This window comes from Neophocaena asiaeorientalis, unplaced genomic scaffold (assembly GCF_003031525.2).
Source record: "Neophocaena asiaeorientalis asiaeorientalis breed wild unplaced genomic scaffold, Neophocaena_asiaeorientalis_V1.1 scaffold86, whole genome shotgun sequence".
Taxonomy (NCBI): domain Eukaryota; kingdom Metazoa; phylum Chordata; class Mammalia; order Artiodactyla; family Phocoenidae; genus Neophocaena; species Neophocaena asiaeorientalis.
Genome location: NW_020175039.1, coordinates 2,091,902 through 2,109,941, shown reverse-complemented (window position 1 = coordinate 2,109,941; position 18,040 = coordinate 2,091,902). Strand labels below are relative to the sequence as shown.

Here is an 18,040-nt window from a genome sequence, read left to right as displayed (position 1 = left end):
CAATCAGTCCTGCCATTCACATCTCCCAGGCTTATGTCAAATCCATCTCTATTCTCCTTTGCTAACACAGTAGACGAAGCCACCATCCTCTACTCTCACCCTACAACAGCCTCCTTAGGGTCTCCCCACTTCCACTCTTGTTACCTCCAATCTCTTCTAATTAGGTGCTCATTCTCTATCACTGGAACTTGCATGTTTCTTTCGGGGCACTAGCACACATTTGGTTTATTCTCTGTTTCCCTCACTAGACCGTGAACCACATGAGGACAGAGACCTTTCTTACTCATCCCATCTTATTCAGCCCATCTCCACTCCTCACCTAGTGCTTAGCACATACCAGCCTTTCCATAAATAATCAATGAATGAATGCGTGGGAATTCTCAAAGGCTCAGAGACCCTGTCTTAATTCACCTTTGTGCTATCGGCACGCAGGGCAATGCCCGGTGCAAAGCAGGCATTCCCTACATACTTGTTCCACGTGTGGGTCAACTGATGAAGGGATGACTCCTTTCCAGGTTTTAGACGACAAAACCGTATTTGAATCTTCACTCTGCCAGCTGTGTGACTTTGAGCCTGGCCTTCATTAACTGCCGAATGAGCTAACAGTTATTTCGCGGGGTTGCTCCAGGATAAGCTCAGGCTGCTGAAGGGCTCTGCACAATGTCTGACACGCTGTGTACTCAACGCATCCCCACTACCAGTGGGGTAAGGTGCAGGGAAAAAAATCTAGAAGAATCTAGAAGAGAAGAGGGGGCGCGGGGCGAGAAGCTCCTTGCCGATACTGCGTTCTACGGCCGCGCGCTGGCTGGCCCTCCCGGCCTGCCGTCCGCCCCTCCCCCTCCCGCCGCCGTCACCCGGGAAACGGGACGCTACCGCCCGCCCGCCGACCTAAGCGAGTTTCATGGCAGCCACGAAGAAAGCAGTTTGGGGGCAGTTGGTGGGAGCAGTGGACCAGGGCACAAGCTCGACGCGCTTTTTGGTTTTCAATCCCAAAACAGCCGAACTAGTTAGTCATCATCAAGTGGAAATAAAACAAGAGTTTCCAAAAGAAGGATGGGTAGAACAAGACCCTAAGGAAATCCTGCAGTCCGTCTGTGAGTGTATAGAGAAAACGTGTGAGAAACTTGGACAGCTCAATATTTCCAACATAAAAGCTATTGGTATCAGTAACCAGAGGGAGACCACTGTGGTCTGGGACAAGTTAACTGGAGAACCTCTTTACAATGCTGTGGTGTGGCTTGATCTAAGAACCCAATCTACCGTTGAGAGTCTTCGTAAAAGCATTCCAGTAAATAATAACTTTGTCAAGACCAAGACAGGCCTTCCACTTAGCACTTACTTCAGTGCAGTGAAACTTCGTTGGCTCCTTGCCAACGTGAGAAAAGTTCAAAAGGCAGTTGAAGAAAATAGAGCCCTTTTTGGGACCATTGATTCATGGCTTATTTGGAGCTTGACAGGAGGAGCCAGTGGAGGCGTCCATTGTACGGATGTAACAAATGCAAGCAGGACGATGCTTTTCAACATTCATTCTTTGGAATGGGATAAAGAGCTCTGTGAATTTTTTCAAGTTCCAATGAAAATTCTTCCAAATGTCCGGAGTTCTTCTGAGATCTATGGCCTAATGAAAGCTGGGGCCTTGGAAGGTGTGCCAATATCTGGGTGTTTGGGGGACCAATCTGCTGCATTGGTGGGACAACAGTGCTTCCAGGATGGACAAGCCAAAAACACGTATGGATCAGGCTGTTTCTTACTATGTAATACAGGCCATAAGTGTGTATTTTCTGAACATGGCCTTCTGACCACAGTGGCTTACAAACTCGGAAGAGACAAACCAGTACATTATGCATTAGAAGGTTCGGTAGCTATAGCCGGTGCTGCTGTTCGCTGGCTCAGAGACAATCTTGGAATTATAAAGACCTCAGAGGAAATTGAAAAACTTGCTAAAGAAGTAGATTCCTCTTATGGCTGCTATTTTGTCCCAGCCTTTTCAGGGCTATATGCACCTTATTGGGAGCCCAGTGCCAGAGGGATCATCTGTGGGCTCACCCAATTCACCAATAAATGCCATATTGCTTTTGCTTCATTAGAAGCTGTTTGTTTCCAAACCCGAGAGATTTTGGATGCCATGAACCGGGACTGTGGAATTGCACTCAGCCATTTGCAGGTAGACGGAGGAATGACCAACAACAAAATTCTTATGCAGCTACAAGCAGACATTCTGTATATCCCAGTAGTGAAGCCCTTGATACATGAGACAACTGCCCTGGGAGCTGCCATGGCAGCCGGGGCTGCAGAAGGGGTTGGCGTTTGGAGTCTCGAGCCTGAGGATTTGTCAGCTGTCACGATGGAGCGGTTTGAACCTCAGATCAACGCCAAGGAAAGTGAAATTCGTTATTCTACATGGAAGAAAGCTGTGATGAAGTCCATGGGTTGGGTTAGCACTCAGTCTTCGGAAAATGGTGACCCTAGCATCTTCAGTAGTTTACCCTTGGGCTTTTTTATAGTGAGTAGCATGGTAATGTTAATCGGAGCAAGGTACCTCTCAGGTGTGCCATAAATAATACCGAGTCATGGATTCCAAAGATGTGAGCTCTTTACCTAACAAGAAAATTCAGTGATTCTGTCTTTTAATGTGCTGACACTATTCACAGACTGATTTTATTTATAAGCCTCTTGCTGCATGACCCTCCAAGTAGACCTGTGGCTTGAAATAAAGAAAATGTGGCACACACAAAAAAGTGATTTCTCAATTAGGAACCAAAAAAAAAAAACAACTGCAAGTTTTGCATACAAAAAGTCACAAACAACTCCCCTGAACTACCCAGTGGTTGTTATTTTTATCTAACTTTCTATTAAAACGTTGAAGGAGAAAGGGGCATGGTGGGGGGATGGGTAGTCAACTCCCATCTAGCAATGACTTGACAGCTACCTGCCACTTGGTGTTGGTCAACTATACAGGAAGATTTACAAAGAAAATGTAGTGGGCGCTCACAGCATGAGGCACAATTTAGAATCCATCCATTTATCTAACACATAATTGAAACCCTTCACTGGCAAATCTTAGGGTAAAAACTTGAACCCTAAACACAGCCTGCAAGGATCTGGTCCTTGGCTACCATTTTTGACTCATTTCACTCCATTCTCCTCCTTGTTCCCTGAGCTCCCACTATTTTGGTCTTCTTTGACTTTCAGCCACAGGACCTTTGCACATGTGCTTCCCTTTGCTTGAATTAGATTCACCGTTATAATTAAAGTCAAGGTCACTTCTTCCGAGACTGACCTTCCAGTCTAAGTCCTAGAACCTTCTCATTCACTCATAGTAGCATTTCACTTTGCAATTACCCAACTGTGTGGTTATTTTCCTTATGTTCCCCCCCCCCCATAATTTGTACCCTCTGGGAATTGATGAATGACTTGGTTACTGAGTGTATCCCCCAGCGCCCAGAATGGTTCCCGGCACGTGGGAGGTATTCAATAAATGTCCTTTGAATGAATAAGCGAAAGTTTTCCAGGATTCGTATAGGAATCTGAGACACAAAGATGAGGAGGCCCCAGAGTTTGGGGGTGGTGTGGGGAACACAGACCAACAAACAGATGGGTACCAAGCTCCAGAGAACCTAACTCCTGCGCCTTCCTCCAGCTGGTGGGAGATCCTAACCCTTTCCCAGCTGCAGACACCCTCGGAGGAAGAGGTGGGTTTAAAGGCGGATGCTGAAGCCTAGCGCACAGTAATCCACCAGTTGAATCAACCAGCCCGGTGGAGATCCCAGGTCTTGGGCGAAGTTGCAGGAGCCTGCGTCGCCGAGCTCTGGCAGGCTGCCAGGTGACCCCTCTCGTCCACCCTTGTGCCCAATGCGGCGCGCCAGCCAATGCGCCCCGGGCGCCGCAGCTGCTCCCGAGCCCGGGCGCGTGATTGGCAGCCTCCAGCCTCAGCCCCGGCGCGCCCTCCCACCCAAGACTAAGTCCAGTCCGCGCCCACTCCGGGGCGGTCGCCGCCTCCTCTGCGCCGGGGTGCCGGGCGCTGGGCCGGCAGGCAGCGCACACCCGGCAGGCGCCCCGGAGCAGCGAGGTCCCAGGCGGCAGCGCTCGGCGCAGTCCTCGCTCCGGCCGGGCCATGAAGGTCGAGTTTGCGCCGCTCAACATCCCGCTGGCGCGGCGGCTGCAGACGGCGGCGGTGCTGCAGTGGGTCCTGTCCTTCCTTCTGCTCGGTAAGGACTCCCGGCCGCGCAAGATCCGGGCGAAACACCGCGGTGCCTGGGGCTCCGTCTCCCCCCCTCCCGGACATCACTACTTCCCTTGTGAGCCAGAGCAGGCAGGTCACAGAGGGCATTTGTAGCTAATTTAGGACTCCCCTCTTTGATTCATCTTTCCACGTGAACCTTGTGGCAAGCCACTGATTGGCAACTTTATTTTCCCCTGTGCTGTTTTTAAAACTCGAGGTGTACTTTACCCGCAGTAAAAAGCACAGATTTTAACTCGGTGAGTTTTGACAAATGTATACAGCCAAGTGTAACCACTTAAGCCCCTCAAAAGTAGATAAACTCGTTTCTTGAATTATCGATTCATAAATGGAAAAACAATGCCCAGGGATTTGAAACCTGATTTCTTCTGTATTCCCCCCCGCCACCCCATAACAAATATCTGCGTTAGCTTTCCCGTGTTTAAGATTTTCCGGATGCAGAAAGCTACCTTGCTGCAAAGAAGACTGCACCACACGTTAGGTTGGGTTGGATGGCCTCTCTCTCTAAATAATTCGACCCAGGAGAGTGTGTTCTAGCCAGTTCCCAAATTAAGCCCAGGTAGAAATGCGCTGGAACCAGTCACTGGATGGGGCGGGGGGCTTATCTGGGAGCTTTTTCTCTGGATGTTTGTTCTGCTCTTGAGGGGGGTGGGGGCATGGGGAGGGTCAGGGAAAAGGAGGGGGTGTAAGAGGACAGGAATTACTGGGAACTTAAACTCTTCAGAAGGCTCAAGTCATTTGTGTGCTATAAGATCATGGGTTGTACACTGTCCAGGCCACAGTAATAATAAATTCATTACACTGTAGAGGTTTACAATTTTGAAACCATTTTACATTTTGAATGCCTGGATCAGTGGTTCTCAACCCTGGCTGCACATTAAGATCACTGGAGGAATTTCTAAAAAATAAGATGCCCAGGCTCTATCCCTAGAATTTTGAATTCATTTGTTTCAGAAAGGAACCTGCACATCAGGAATTTTTTTTTTTTTTTTTAATAAACTCTCCAAGTACAGCTAGAGTTTACTAAAAAAGGAAATTCAAATAATTAACTCATTAAGTCCTCCTAGGCCAAACTGTTGAGACAGCATTACACTTTGTTTTGCTCTAGGCCAAAGTACCATTGAGGTAACAGCTACACTTAGCGCGGGCCTTGTGTGTTCTGCCAGCTACAGCTTGGCACTTGCCATCTACCTCTACAGTTCTAAGCACCATACACTATTAACCATGTAATCTTCACAACAGCCCTGTGAGGTAAGGACTGTGTCTTCCTGTGCTCTTTGTACGGCTGAGGGAACTCAGAGGTGAAGTGAACTGTTCAAGGTCACACAGTTAGTAGGAGGTGGAGGGGCTGGGTGCAAACCCAAATATTCTACCCAGAGTTCTTGCTTTAACCACTGTGCTGTCCAATTTAATGCCTTGAAACTGGAGACTGACTTTCTTCCTCATCAGCCAGCACATCTCTGATAGCCCACTGTCTTTTCCTTCCATGGCCCTTATCATTGCTTGTATTCGTGTATGTCTGTGGTTACTTGAGAAAGGTCTCTATGGCCATCTGTAGGGGAGCAGAATTTGCCAGCCCCAAGTATGTTTCTTTGGTATATTAATTATTTTAAGCTGCTTATTTTCTAAGAAGCAGCAGACATGGGAAAAACTCTGAAAACCTAGTGGAAGTTACCCTTTTGTAAGAAACATTTACATTTATAAGGGAAATCTCCATTTGTAAGGGTGTCTCCCTTGCTGTACCAGGAAGAGCATGATGACCAAATCTCTAGAAACCTACCAATGAAGAAGGCAGGGACTTAAATTTGCATAAAACCTTACCCTTCCTTACTGTGCTTTTTCTCATAACCTCCCATAACTGACTCAACCCACGTTCAATATCCTTTTTTGTCTTTAGCTGAGGATGGTTTTTTTTTTTTTTTGCGGTTCGCGGGCCTCTCCCATTGCGGAGCACGGGCTCCAGACGCGCAGGCTCAGCGGCCATGGGTCACAGGCCCAGCCGCTCCGCGGCATGTGGGATCTTCCCAGACCGGGGCATGAACCGGCGTGCCCCGCATCGGCAGGCAGACTCCCAACCACTGCGCCACCAGGGAAGCCCTGAGGATGGTATTTAAGGGGAGGGTTTTGGCCATTTTGGCAAGTTACTCAGTTTTCCTGGGTCTCCCCCAGGCATACATATTATTAAAATTTTGTTTGATTTTCTCCCATTAATCTCTCACGTCAATTTAATTCTTAGATCAGCCAGAGGAACGTAGGAGGGTAGAGGAAAATTTCTTCCTCCCTGATACATCCTAGTTCACAGGCTCAGTGAGGGAGTACCCAGCCCGTGCCTGGCCCATGGGAGGCACACAATAAATACTGGTTGAATGTCTTCACTCTGTCACCCAAAAGGGAAGTGGTCCACCCCACATGTCGCTATTTGTATCAACTCATGTATGTAAATCCCCACAGTGACCCTAGAGGTAGGGGCTAACCCCTGTACTCATTTTCCAAAGATAGAGCTTGGAGGTGCAGTAACTGCTCAAGGTCACAAGGTGGGTGGTAGAGCCTTATATGTCACATGTGAATGTACTAATAACTTAGACATGGCCCACCAGTCCTAATTTGAATCAAACTACAGTGGCTTGACAGACAATTCATTTAAATGCTCTTATTGCATACATTTGACATTCGTGTTACTAGGAGCATATTATTTTGTATTATCATATATTTTGGAAATTTTATTATGAAAAATTCCAAACATACAGAAAAGTAGAGAAGGGTATAAACTCCCATATACCCATTACTTGGATTTATAATTATTTTAACAATTTGCTATATTAGTTTTACCTATTTTGCAAAAATATTTTAAAGCAAATCACATTGCATTTTAATCCCAAGTACTTTAGTATGCCTATTATAAAATTGTTTTACAAAATTATAGTAACATTGTCCCATGTAGCATAATTAACATTAATCGCTTAAAATCATCTAAACCAAGTCAATATTCATATTTCCTAAAATTGAGCCCCAAATACACTTTTATGTGTGACTTACTTGAATCAGGATCCAAAAAGCCCCCTGGGTTGCATTTAGTTTTTAATTTAGAACAGTTTTTCCCCCCATTTGTTTTCTTGTCAATGAAGCATTGAAGAAGCCGGGTTATCTGTCCTGCAAGATGTGTCTTCAGAAGTTCTCTGATTGCTATTTTGCAGGGTTAACATGTTCCTCAATTCCCTGTATTTCTTCTAAAATGGAAGTTGGAGCTAAAGGTTTGATTAGATTTAGGTGAAACCTTTTTGCAAGTCCTTTGCCGAGGTGCTGCTGTGTGCTCATGTTGCCTTATGTCAGAATGCACAGTGCCTAGCTGTCCCTTATGAGAGTGGTCAGTGGGTACCGGTAGGAAGTAATGTGAGGGGTGGTAATTGACATGCTGCAAATAAAAGTTCCCTATTGACCGTTGACCTTTCACCTAGTCTCCATTAATGATCCTTGACCAAATTAACTGTTTTATTTGGGACTACAAAATGGTAATTTTCATATTCGATCATTCATTCTTCACATATTAACTAGAGTTTATGCCAGGAATAATTTTTCCTCATCATCTAGGGCCATTGATTACCCTGCAATTCAATTCTTACGGTAAAGGCAGTATAAACGCTTACCTATTTCTTTCCATTTTAATTATTTTAAAGTAAGGAGTTCATGTAGTATCTCCTTCCAATGGTGATAAGAGAAGTTTTATTAACTATGTATTTTAAAGTCTCTAAATCAAAATCTTGGAATGCATTTTTCTTTCCACCATCAGGAAATGAGTTTAAGCTATTAGCACTTGGGATATATTTTTTTTTTTTAAAAAAAGCAAAATGTTTCATTTAGTCATGAAATCAAATACTGTTTCCTTGAGAGAAATGTTAAGTGCGTGTCTTCCAGTCTTATAACATTGTATTATTTTTAGGCATGCAACATAATAACTTGATATATGTCTATTGCAAAATGAGTTCCACAGTCAGTTTAGTTAAAATCCATCGCCACACATTTTTTTTCTTGTATGTTGAGATCTTTAAGATTTACTCTCAGCAACTTTCAAATATGCAATACAGTATTGTTACCTGTAGTCACCATGCTGTACAGTACATGCCCAGGACTTATTTATCTTATAAGTGAAAGTTTTTACGTTTTGATCAATTTTACTCATTTTACCTCCCCCGGCCCCCCGCATACCTCCACCTTCCTTTGGCAACCACCAATCTATTCTCGGTATCTATGAGCTTGTTCTTTTGTTTTGTTTGTTTGTCCACACATGTAAGATTATGTATTTGTCCTTCTCTGCCTCACTGATTCCACTTAGCATAAAGGTCTATCCATGTTGTCACTAATGGCAGGATTTCCTTTCCATGGCTGAATAATATTCTATTTCATATATGTAGTATATATCACATTTTCTGTATCCATTCGTCTGTTGATGGACACTAGTTGTTTCCACGTCTTGACTGTTGTAAATAATGCTGCCGTGAACATGACGGGGTGCAGATATCTTTTCCAGATAGTGATTTCATTTCCTTCAGTAAATGCTAGGAAGTGGAATTGCTGGATCACCTACCTTCCAATCTTAATATTCAAGAAACTGAAACATTACTTACTAGCTTGTGTGCTACCAACCTGCTAACTGAAAAGTGGAAAACTGAAAAAGAGAGAGCCAACATTTATTGACCATCTTCTATCTACAACTCCTTGTGGCAGGGATTATTAGATTTATTTTTTTTAGGTGAGAAAACTGAAGCTCAAGAGGTATGTATCTTACCTAAGACCATGTGGTGAGACTGTGATCTTTTACTGAATGGGTCTATTTATTTACTTATTTAAGCAGCCTTATTGTGACACTGTCAAACAGTTAACTGCACGTATTTATTTTATTTTATTTTTTGACTGTGCCGTGCAGCTTGTGGGATCTTAGACCCCCAACCAGGGATTGAACAAGGGCCTTTGGCAGTGAAAGCTCAGAGTCCTAACCACTGGGCTGTCAGGCAATTCCCACTGCACATATTTAATGTGTACAGTTTAAGTTGTCACATATGCACACCTGAAAAAAATATTGCCACAATTAAGATAGTAAATATAGCCATCATCCCCAAAGGTTTCTCATATCCATTTTGTAACCCCTCCTTCTCCCATCTACAAGCATCCACTTAATGTGGTTGCTGTCATTCATAATACTAGTTTGCATTTTCTAGTGTTTTATATAAATGGAGACACAGCATATGTACTCTTCTTTTTTTTTTGGTCTGGCTTCTTTCACTGAATATAATTATTTTGAGATTCATTCTTTTTGTATGTTATTAAGTAGTTCATAGCTTTTTTGTTTCAGAGCGGTGTTCTAGTGAGTGAGTATGTTGCAATTTGTTTGTTCATTCATGTATTCATGAATATTTGGCTCGTAGCTATTATCAGTAATACTGCCGTGAACTTCTACCTACAAGTTTTTTTTTTTTTTTTGCGGTACGCGGACCTCTCGCTGTTGTGGCCTCTCCCTTGGCGGAGCACAGGCTCCGGACGCGCAGGCTCAGCGGCCATGGCTCACGGGCCCAGCCACTCCGCGGCATGTGGGATCTTCCCGGACCGGGGCACGAACCCGTGTCCCCTGCATTGGCAGGCGGACGCTCAACCACTGCGCCACCAGGGAAGCCCTACCTACAAGTCTTAACGAATGTATACTTTCTTTATTCTTGGGTAAACCTAGGAATGGAATGGTTGATCATGTTATGGTAGGAGCAGGTTTAACTTTTTAAGAAATCGCCAAACTTCCTTCCCGAGTTGTTGTACCAGTTTACATTCCCACCAGCACCGTATGAGAGTTCCAGTTGCTCCATATCCTTGCCATCATTTGATATAGGCAGTCCTTTTAATCTTTGCAACTTTAACAGGTGTGTAGTGGTGTCTCTCATTGTAGCTTTCGTTCACATTTCCCTGATGTCTAATGATGTTGAACATCTTTTCATGTGCTTGTTTGCCATTTGTATGTTTTCTTTTTTTAAATAATCTTTTAATTTAGTCTTATTTCATTTTTTAAATATAAATTTATTTATTTATTTATTTTTGGCTGTGTTGGGTCTTCGTTGCTGCGCACGGCATTTCTCTAGTTGTGGTGAACGGGGGCTACTCTTTGTTGTGGTGTGCAGGCTTCTCATTGCGGTGGCTTCTCTTGTTGCGGAGCATGGCCTCTAGGCAGGCAGGCTTCAGTAGTTGTGGCACACGGGCTCAGGAGTTGTGGCTCACGGGCTTAGTTGCTCTGCGGCATGTAGGATCTTGCCAGACCAGGGCTCGAACCCGTGTCCCCTGCATTGGCAGGCAGATTCCTAACCACTGTGCCACCAAGGAAGCCCCTGTATGTTTTCTTGGTTGAAGTGCCTGTTTAAATCTTTTGTGCATTTTTGATTGGGTTGCTTGCTTTCCTATTATTGAGTTTTGAGAGTTTGTGTTCTTCGGGATACACGTCCTTTATCAGGCATACACTTTGCATAGATTTTTTTTCTTCCAGTCTATGGGTTATCTTTTGTGTATCTGAAGAGCAGAAATTTTAAATTTTGGTGAAGTCTAACGTATCCATATTTTCTCTATGGATTGTGTTTTTGGTGTTATATCTAAGAAATCTTTGCTTAACCCCAGTTCACAAAGATTTTCTACGTTTTCTTCAAGTTTTATAGTTTTAGGTTTTACATATAGAACTATGATCCATTTGGGGTTCATTTTTGTATATAGTACAAGGTCCAAGTTCATTTTTCTGGCATATGTTTAATTGTTGCAGCTCTGTTGTTCAAAAGAAAAAAATAAGCTGTTTTTTCTTTACTGCATTGGGCTTGTGCTTTTGTCAAAACTCAGTTGTCCATATATGTGTGGATTTATTTCTGGATTATTCTGTACTATTAATCTGTTTATCTATCTTGATGCCATTACCATGTTGTTTTGATTACTGTGACTTTATAATAGTTCATGAAATCAGGTAGTGTTAGCCCTCAAGCTTTGTTCTTTTCTTCAGAGTTGTTTTGACTATTATAGGTTCTTTACATTTTCATATGCATTTTAGAATTGGTTTGTCAGTTTATACTAAAAAGCCTGCTGGGGTTTTCATTGGAATTGCTTTTTGATTGAGATTAGTTTATAGTTTAATTTGGAGAAAATTGATGTCAAAAAATGCTGTCTTCCACTGTTGATTTTATTTATATCAGAAGTTTTCAACTTCAGAGTATATCTAAGAATCACCTGGGGACTTGTTAAAATGCAAATTCCCCAGAGATTTTGGTTCTGTAGGTGTCAGGGAGGGCCCTTAAAATTGTTTTCACTTTTCCTTTTGAAGTAACTTCAAAAATAATAACTGTAAGTTTTTTGGTAATTTTCTATATTTCTTCATCAAATTCCCCAAATGTTAACATTTTACCATGTTTCCTTTGTCTTTCTCTCTCACACATGTATATCATCACCATCATCATCTGAACTCTTTAAGAGTAAGTTGCAGACATGGTCTGCCTTTATCCTTAAGCACTTCCGCACATATTTCCTAATATATATCTCTTACATAACCACAGTACAATTATCCAAATCAGAAAAATAACAGTGTTGCTGAACTATGACCTAATCCAGAGGCCCTATTCATATTTCAGCGATTGTCCCGCTGATGTCCTTTATAGCAAAGGAATCCACACGTTGTATGTAGTTACATCTTTTTAGTCTCCCTTAATCTGGAAAATTTTGAGGGAGCACATTGTAACATTCACTCTGGTGATTCATACTAGATTCCTGGACTTGCATAAACACTACTGTACCTCTTTTATCATGGATTATTTATGTGGTTTTCAGTTTGTAGGTCTACAAAGTATTTGTGCTTCTTTCGTCCTTCAGCTTGTAAAGCTTTCTGAAATAGTATGAAAATGGGACTGGTTTCAACTGGATCCTTGTTATAATTTATTTGACTTCATTAGGCAAAGAAATAGGTCCAATAATGAATTCACTTTTAAACAAGAAAAATGCAGATCCTTGTATGGCAATAATTTTTAAAGGCGATATGGAGCAGACCCACATATGAGGGAATCTAGGCTGAAAAATTCTGTGAAGTGTTCTGAGATTTGTCTTTTAGCCCCATCCTCATCCTAAGAAACTCTGGAAGGCAAGTTTTCTTAAAGCAGGAATTTTAAAACTTAGAGGAATGTTATACTTACATTCTTATACTCAGCAGAGGACACCGATTGATGTTTTGAAATACAATGCCTCAGGAATAAAAAGGAAAAGAATGTGACGTGCTAAAGGATTTTGCTTGCCTCTCAGTTGTTTTCTTTCTCCATACTATGTTAAATGGCTAAAATAAGTATAGAAACAGTTTTCCTCGGGGGAAAAATGAAAACTTCTTGGATACAAGTGGAAAGGATACACATACAAGTTAAATATTTTAAATTATTTCTTAATTGGTCACTGGTCGCTACTTAACGCAAGTAAACTTCCACTAGTTTTCACAATGTTTTTCTGATGGAGTTTGCTCATCAGATTTAATAGAATCATGTTAAAGATGAGAATATTCTTACATAAGTAGATTTGTTCTGCAGTGTTTAGTTTCTTTTTTTTCTCTTTAGTGGAACCATTTTATTTATCTTTTTAAAATAAAATTTGATTATAAGGTAGTTCATGCTAGTTATTAGAAAAGTTGGAAACTGTAGAAGAGCTTTTAGCAGAGACTAGAAAAAAGTCCATATTCCCATCCAGAGATAACTATTGTAAATGTTTTGGCAGATTCCTTTCCTCTTGTTTACCTATTTAAAAAAATTATTAAAATAATACATGCGCTAGAAAATAATACATTGGGTTGAGCCATATGAAACTGGTGTTTTTAAAGGTCTCAAGCAGTCAGTGGTGGCTGATAGCTAACATTTATTGAGAGTTTCCTGTATGCTATTGTTACCAAACCGAGGTTCAGCTGCTCGCTGCTCATAAGCCAATAATTCAAGAGGCGAGTGTCAGTAGAAAGGAAAGGTGTTTTTATCAGAAAAGCCGGCAATCTGGGGAGAAGGTGGACTCATGTCCAGAGACCAGCTCTGAAGATTCTGCTGAGCCATTATAGTCTTTAAAAGGAAAAATGCGGGAGGGAGGAGGAATCTCAGTGAATCATCAAGGCAGGAGGTTGGGTTCTGCATCATTCTCCATCGAGTGCAGATGGGCTGACTCTCTTCAGATGTTATCTTGCCTGTGTGATCTGTCTGCAGGATTGCTTAGGGGGGCTGTTGGGGGTAGAGAGCTAGTCATTTTTTAACTGCTTAATTCTTCATTTTTACTTCTTTTTATCTAGGAAAACAATCAGCAGGTTGGGCAAAGCATGGTATGCATTCAGGAGAGCAAAAGTCAGGAGTTAGTTTCAATTGCTTAGTGATCTCATTCCTATAATTAGGTTCTTGTAAGGTTAGAGGGGAACAGAAATGGGCAAACAGGAAACGAGCAGAAGAGCTGCTTTCACCATCATAGCATCATTGTTTTTGTTTTTAAGTGTTCTCCTTTTATTTATTTGGCCACACTGCGTGGCTGGCGGGATCAAACTTGAGCCCTCGGCAGTGAAAGTGTGGAGTCCCAACCACTGGACTGCCAGGGAATTCCTGCACCATCATTGTTCTAATGGCTTTCTGTGTGTTATTTTATTTAAGTTTCACTAACCAATTATTTTTCCATATTATAAATAATACTTTATTAAATTAAAAAAAACTGATAAAGAAGGGAAACTAAAACCTAGAACTTAAAAGAAAATTTCAACTTATATACATCAGGTCTTTGATTGAAGAAATGCCAAAGGCAAAGTGTGTTGTTAGGATTCATTTACTTTTCAAATTCTGCTATCATCTATGGAGCATTTGCCATGGGTCAAACACTACAATACATTTTCATTTGTATCCTCTTGTATTTTAAGTATCCAGGTTGAATCCCTTGAAGCCAGATGGATGGAGGCAGCAGAGGTAGGAAAAGTCCATGTAAGCACTGAAGGACTTTCCACCACCCAAAAGCTGTCGACCTGGCCACCACTCCTTGCCAAAATTCTTTAGTTCATGAAAAAAGGAAATGTATATCCCTGATTTTGCTGGAACACTTCTTTCTATAAAGCTAGGGATACCTGAAGGCAGCTTTGAAGCTAAAAGTGGGTCATTGGATCGATCGTTCCCTCTGTATGTATGAGATTGGAGATGAAGACTTTGCTGCAGATGTACGGCTCTCTGTGAGGTCCCAACTTGTTCCCAAATAGCAGTGCTTCACTTATTATGCATTATTATCAATTACATGTATAATTCATACATTTACCCATCCTTTTTTTTCTTTATTTTATTTTTTAAGATATATTTAATTTATTTTTTGGCTGCATTGGGTCTTCGTTCCTGCGCATGGGCTTTCTCTAGTTGCAGCGAGCGGGGGCTACTCTTCGTTACAGTGCATGGGCTTCTCATTGCGGTGGCTTCTCTTGTTGTGGAGCATGGGCTGTAGGCGCGTGGGTTTCAGTAGTTGTGGCACGTGGGCTTAGTAGTTGCGGTGCACGGGCTTAGCTGCTCCACGGCATGTGGGATCTTCCTGGACCAGGGATCGTACCCATGTCCCCTTCATTGGCAGGGGGATTCTTAACCACTGGGCCACCAGGGAAGCCCCCTCCCCCGTCTTTTAATTTTGGAAATTTAGAAGTATTTAAGGAATAGCTCAGTATACATTCTTTTTACCTCGATTCACCAACTCTTAGGATTTTTCAGTGTTTGTTTTCTCTGTTTCTGTAGACACACACACAGTTTTACCGGGGCACGAACCCGTGTCCCCTGCATCAGCAGGCGGACTCTCAACCACTGCACCACCAGGGAAGCCCTGTTACTGTTGCTTTTGAACCATTTGAAAGTAAGAATTTAAGTTGTAAAAATCATTGCACTTCATTCCTCAATACTGTAGAATGTGTTTCCTGAAAACAAGGATTTTGTGCATAATTGCAATTCCATGATCACACCCAGGAAATGTATCATTGAAACAATAATCTTATTTAACACATGGCTCATATTCAAATTTCCCTAATTGTCTTCAAATTTTCCTTTAAAACTAGACCTGTTCCTATACTTTTTATTTGTTTTTTCATCTTTTATGACACTGATATTTTTAAAACAGCCCCAGCTAATTATCTTGTAGGATGTCCCCTGGTCTGGACTTGCCTAAATATGTTCTCATGATTAGAGTCAGGATAGACATTTTTGGCAACAAGGTCACAAAGGTGATGGGGTGTATTTCCCATTTGATCATAAGAAGAGGCAAATGTCACTTTGTCCCTTTACTGATGATGGTAAACTTAGTGACGGTGCATAAACTTTAGCTGAGCCTTTCTGGCTTTCAGTACTGTTAAAGCAGTGGGGCATTGCTGCGCTCTTCACAGTAGCCAAAAGGTGGAGACAACCCACATGTGCATTAACAGATAAACAAATGGATAAACAAGTTGTGATCTATCCATACATGGGAATATTGTTCAGCCCTAAAAAGCCATGAAGTACTGACACATGTTACAGCATGGCTGGATCTCAGAAACTTGATGGTAAGTGAAAGCCTACAAGAGGTTACATATTGAATCATTGCATTTATATGAAATATCTAGACTAGGTAAATCCGTCAAAAAAGAATGCAGATTGGTGCTTGCCAGGGACAGGGGAAAGGGAAATAGGGAGTAACTGTTTAATGCGTTCAGAGTTTTATTTCAGAATGATCCAAGTGTTTAGGACCTAGATAAAAGTGGGAGTTGCATAACAATGTCAATGTACTGAATGCGGCTGGATTGTTTTCTTTAAAATGGCTAATTTATGTTATGTGAATTTCACCTCAAAAAAAAAAAAATAGCGGGAGGCAGCTTCCTCAGTGATGTAGAAGAAGTAGAATCTATGGCAGTTAAGTAAAAGTAGAGTATAAGTGATTGGGGGCTGACTTACGGTTTCTTATCCAGAATGTACCCAAGTCAAGGAAGCTGAAATTTAGGGGAATTCCCTGGCAGTCCAGTGGCGAGGACTCTGCGCTTCCACTGCAGGGGGCACGGTTCCATCCCCAGTCGGGGAACTAAGATTCCCACATGCTGTGATGCAGCCAAAGAAAGAAAAAAAAAGGAGAGCTGTTCCTGGGTGGTGCGTGGGGCCGGCGGCCGACAGCTGCCCCTGACGCCACCAACATGGAGAGTTTGTACCGCGTCCCGTTCTTAGTGCTCGAATGTCCCAACCTGAAGCTGAAGAAGCCGCCCTGGGTGCACATGCCGTCGGCCATGACGATGTACGCTCTGGTGGCTGTGTCTTACTTCCTCATCGCCGGAGGAATCATTTATGATGTTACTGTCGAACCTCCAAGTGTGGGCTCCTTGATTGATGAACGTGGGCATCAGAGACCAGTAGCTTTCTTGGCCTACATAGTAAATGGACAAGATATTACGGGAGGACTCCCATCCAGCTTCTTGTTTACAATGGGAGGTTTAGGTTTCATAATCCTGGACCGATCCAACGCATCAGACATTCCCAGACTCAGTAGATTTCTCCTTCTATTCATTGGATTCGTCTGTGTCCTATTGAGTTTTTTCATGGCTAGAGTATTCATGAGAATGGAACTGCCGGGCTATCTGATGAGTTAGAGTGCCTTTTGAGAAGAAATCGGTGGATACTGAATTTGCTCCTGTTAATGAAGTTTTCAAGGCTGTACCAGTCCTCTGATACGAAATATGGAAAAGGATGAAAAGCAGCAGAAAAGAAACATCTAGTGAAAACATAGGAAGTGTATTATAGCTTGGACTAGAATGTGTTCTTGGTATCAAAGAGACAAGCTTATCAGCACTTTTTCCTGCTGGCCTGTACTGACACACCAACGATGTTAAGTGGCGTTTTCTTCTTTTTTTAATTTCTTAAAGAAAATGTACTTCATTTCTACAACTATAATATTGAATAAAATGGTTATTTTTTACAAACCCCTTGACATTTTTTGGAGATGACATTTCTGACCTTCAGAAATTAATGTAAAATCAGGAAGTGAGATCCCATAAACTGAGAACTCTGGTCAGCTGATCAGCTTTACCTGTGGTGCTTTGCCTTTAAACAGAGTGTGTGACAGTACATCATTTCAGATATGTATGTAAGACTGTTTCCTGAACAATAAGATGTATGAAAGGAGAAGAAAGAAATAATTTTTCTAATAAAAGAAAAAAGGCAGCTGAAATTTCGACCTTCAGTGCAACTTGGTTTGTGAATCTAAACAATTTTTTTTAAAGTATCAACATTAGTTTTGAGAGCTGTACAATGTTTTGGAGTAAATCTTTTTAACTTTCTCTTCTGTTTGACCTCCAGTTTAGGAGAATCGTGTTACCTTGGATTGCTTAGTGGGATAAAAATAGAAAGTAGAGGTGATCTAGTCACCTAGTTTTTATAGTGTTTTCTGCTTTCAATCCAATTTAGGATTAAGGGATTAAAAAACTATTTTGGTGCTGTTTATGATATGAAATAGAATCTTTATGCAAGATTATGTTATTAGAGAAAAGTTGTTAGAAGCCCAAATATTCAAAAACAAAAGAATTTGAATTAGTACTGACAACCAATGGAATGTTGTGCAGTCATTAAAAATAACACTTATGGAGAGGTTTTAATGCCAAATTTATAATACCAAGCAGCTAAGATGAGATAATCGTAAGTGATCAAATACAGAATAAAAAATATGTGTGATCAACTGTGTTAAACAAACATAACCTGTTTGACGGAGAAAAAAAAAGACGGGAAAATTTAACAGTAGTTTTTGTTGGGTGACAGGAATATG

The 18,040-nt window shown here is 41.8% G+C and overlaps 1 protein-coding gene and 2 pseudogenes across 1 annotated transcript in view; all 3 read left to right on the top strand.

The window, feature by feature from the left end:
* The first annotated feature begins 901 nt into the window (after positions 1 to 901).
* On the top strand, positions 902 to 2,659 carry LOC112411890 (glycerol kinase pseudogene; annotated as a pseudogene).
* A 776-nt stretch (positions 2,660 to 3,435) lies between these two features.
* Positions 3,436 to 18,040, top strand: part of MOGAT1 (monoacylglycerol O-acyltransferase 1) — a 28,624-nt gene continuing 14,019 nt past the window's right edge. Inside the window, exon 1 of the mRNA XM_024763281.1 lies at positions 3,436 to 4,208. Coding sequence (XP_024619049.1) covers positions 4,115 to 4,208 — 94 coding nt within the window. The 5' untranslated portion in view covers positions 3,436 to 4,114. The remainder of the gene's footprint in view (positions 4,209 to 18,040) is intronic.
* On the top strand, positions 16,359 to 16,970 carry LOC112411898 (oligosaccharyltransferase complex subunit OSTC pseudogene; annotated as a pseudogene).